General features: G+C 40.1%; 1 protein-coding gene across 1 annotated transcript in view; it reads left to right on the forward strand.

Moving 5' to 3' along the window:
• LOC128886799 (dynein axonemal heavy chain 7) overlaps window positions 1-2,820 on the forward strand; it is a 45,095-nt gene that overhangs the window by 39,228 nt on the left and 3,047 nt on the right. The window contains exons 24-25 of the mRNA XM_054141962.1: window positions 471-920; window positions 1,380-1,670. Coding sequence (XP_053997937.1) covers window positions 471-920; window positions 1,380-1,670 — 741 coding nt within the window. The remainder of the gene's footprint in view (window positions 1-470; window positions 921-1,379; window positions 1,671-2,820) is intronic.

The raw sequence follows: 2,820 nt of genomic DNA on the forward strand, positions 1-2,820 counted from the left end.
TTTAAACTTGCAGTAATTTCACATTTCACTATTTTTGCGGGTTTTTCTTAGTTCACATAGAAGAAAAATGTATGTAAATGAAAATTTCTTTTCGAGCCGATAGGAGGTTTTAATTGTGAGGTGCTCTACAAATGTGCGTCACAATCGACTCAATTCGAATATTTCTTCTTGAAAAAATGTCTACAGACTACTCAAATATGTATGAAAATAGGATAAAAAGTTCGATAGAATTATTTATTTTTTTCATCCTAAAAAACTTCACGAAAAACCGCTTTCTTTAGACCTCCTAATTCAGAATACCCCCTTAAGCGTGCAAAGAAGACACATACTTTTCTTTTTCTTTATCTGCGAGCACGTAATAAACACTCGCTCTGTAGAAGCCAATATGACCCGTCTATTTTTCCTATCCACGAAGATATGTAACAATAATGATTTTTTTTTTTTTTTTTAATTAAATAATTCCGCATGGAACGCCCCTAATTATCCATCCTTCTTTCGTTCGTACGCGCAACAGACACGAATACGAAGACTACATCAAGCAGATCGAAGGAATCCCCTTGTATCCACCGCCAGAGACGCTAGGGCTGCACATGAACGCGGGAATAACGCGAAATCTCGAACTGACGAACGATTTTTTCCAGTCGATGATGATGATTCAGGGAACGGTGGCGGTAGGAGACACGTCTAAGCAGGACGAGATCCTGCTGAACATGAAGAAGGATATATACGATAAAATGCCGCACCTGTATGACATCGAGGAGGCGCAGAAACGATATCCAGTCATGTACATGGAATCCATGAACACGGTACTGATACAAGAGCTGGAGAGGTACAACACTCTTCTAAACGAAATTCGAAATTCCCTCGACCTGCTCGAGAAAGCTGTCGATGGACTGATAGTGATGACTCCCGGACTCGAGGTACGTACACAGAGAAACACAGACTACTGTTACGGAAACGAAAGTTCTAAGTTTTTAACACTAAACCTATCGACATTTCATTTGTACCTGTTTCTACGTGATTGGTCAAATGACTGGTTTTGAAGACACTTTTTTCAATCGGAACTGATGAATGTAGTAATTGAATATTACTTGAAACAATTGTATTTATATAATTTATATGCTGTATACAGGATGTCCCAGAATTAGTGTAAGAACCAGAAATGGCTCTGAGAGCTGAGACGATTCTGAAAAAATTCCTTTGCAAAAGTGTCGGATGTTCGTTTTTGAATTATTAACGAACAACCACCGACCAATCACAGCGCGCGCTGCTCGTCTACCCTAAGATCTACCCTACTCTAAGATCTTAGAACTTTCCTCAGGAACCTTTTTAGGATCTTTTCCTAACCGACAACCTATATCTCGTGAACAATTATACAGGTTCTAGCTCATCACATACTGAGTGCAAGACTACCACCATCTTGGATAAAAGCGTGTGCCTATCCAACCTTGAAACCACTATCAGCCTTCGTCAAGGACTTCCTGGATCGACTGAACTTCTTCCAGAAATGGTTGACGGAGGGGATACCGCAAACTTTCTGGATATCTGGATTTTCGTTCGCGCACGCTTTCCTCACAGCGACCACGCAAAACTTTGCTAGGAAGTACAAGATACCCATCGACAGGCTAGATTTCGATTTCAAGGTTCTCCTTTTATACATTTTTCATTCGTATATCAATCTCTAGACTGCGAATCTTTATGCATTTATAGGAAATTCGAATATACAAGAAACTACAAAATGGAAACAATATGCAAGAATATAAAAAAGATTGAAAGTAAAGTTCATGTTGTAATATTTGCAGAATAAAATAAATTCTTATTTAGGTTCAATTTTTGTAGGCGCGTTCGCGAAGATTTCATGTTGCATAAAGATCCGCAGTCTACTGATAAGAATATAGTATACAGGGTGTCCCAAAAGTCGGGGAGGAGCCGGAAATGGGAGGTAGCTGAGACGATTCTGAACAACAATTTCCTTTGCAAAAATGTCGGATGGGGCTTCGTTAAGGAGATATTAAGCGAAAACCTCGACCAATCAGAGCGCGCGTAGACCGTTGGAGCTGCCGCGGTAGCGAACGCTATGTGCTAAGCGGCCGCGCTTGTACGTGAACAAGTGACTCGACGTGCATCGAAGGACATTGACGCTGCCGCCTAGCGCGTAGCCTTCGCTACCGCGGCCGCTCCAACGGTCTACGCGCGCTCTGATTGGTCGGGGTTTTCTCTTAATATCTCCTTAACGAAGCCCCATCCAACATTTTTGCAAAGGAAATTGTTGTTCAGAATCGTCTCAGCTACTTGCTATAGTGTACTTATAGAAATAAGCAACTCGCTATTAAAATAATCAATAGACTGCGGATGTTTATGCATTTATAGGAAATTTCAACGTGCAAGAAACTACAAAATGGAAACAATATGCAAGAATATAAAAAATATTGAAAGTAGAGTTCACGTTATAATATTTGTAGAATAAAATAAATTCCTATTTAGGTTCAATTTTTGTAACCACGATCGCGAAGATTTCATTTTGCATAAAGATCCGCAGTCTAGTCACGTCTGATCAACTTGATTATGGAACGCGAATGATGGTATTCCTCTGGCGTAGGGTATTCGAGAAAACATTCTTTCGAATAACCTAAACCTTAGTACCAGAAAATTTTCCATTCGTCCTCAAAGAATTTATAAATATGCTCTTTTTCTCGGACCGTCCCAGATAGGCCTCCTCCCTTATCCCTTTCGACCCTACCGGGACATATACAGTGTGGCCCAGAATTAGTGTAAAAACCGGAAATGGGGGGTAGCTGAGACAATTTTGAATCACAATTT

Source organism: Hylaeus anthracinus, unplaced genomic scaffold (assembly GCF_026225885.1).
Source record: "Hylaeus anthracinus isolate JK02 unplaced genomic scaffold, UHH_iyHylAnth1.0_haploid 11985, whole genome shotgun sequence".
NCBI classification, from domain to species: Eukaryota; Metazoa; Arthropoda; class Insecta; order Hymenoptera; family Colletidae; genus Hylaeus; species Hylaeus anthracinus.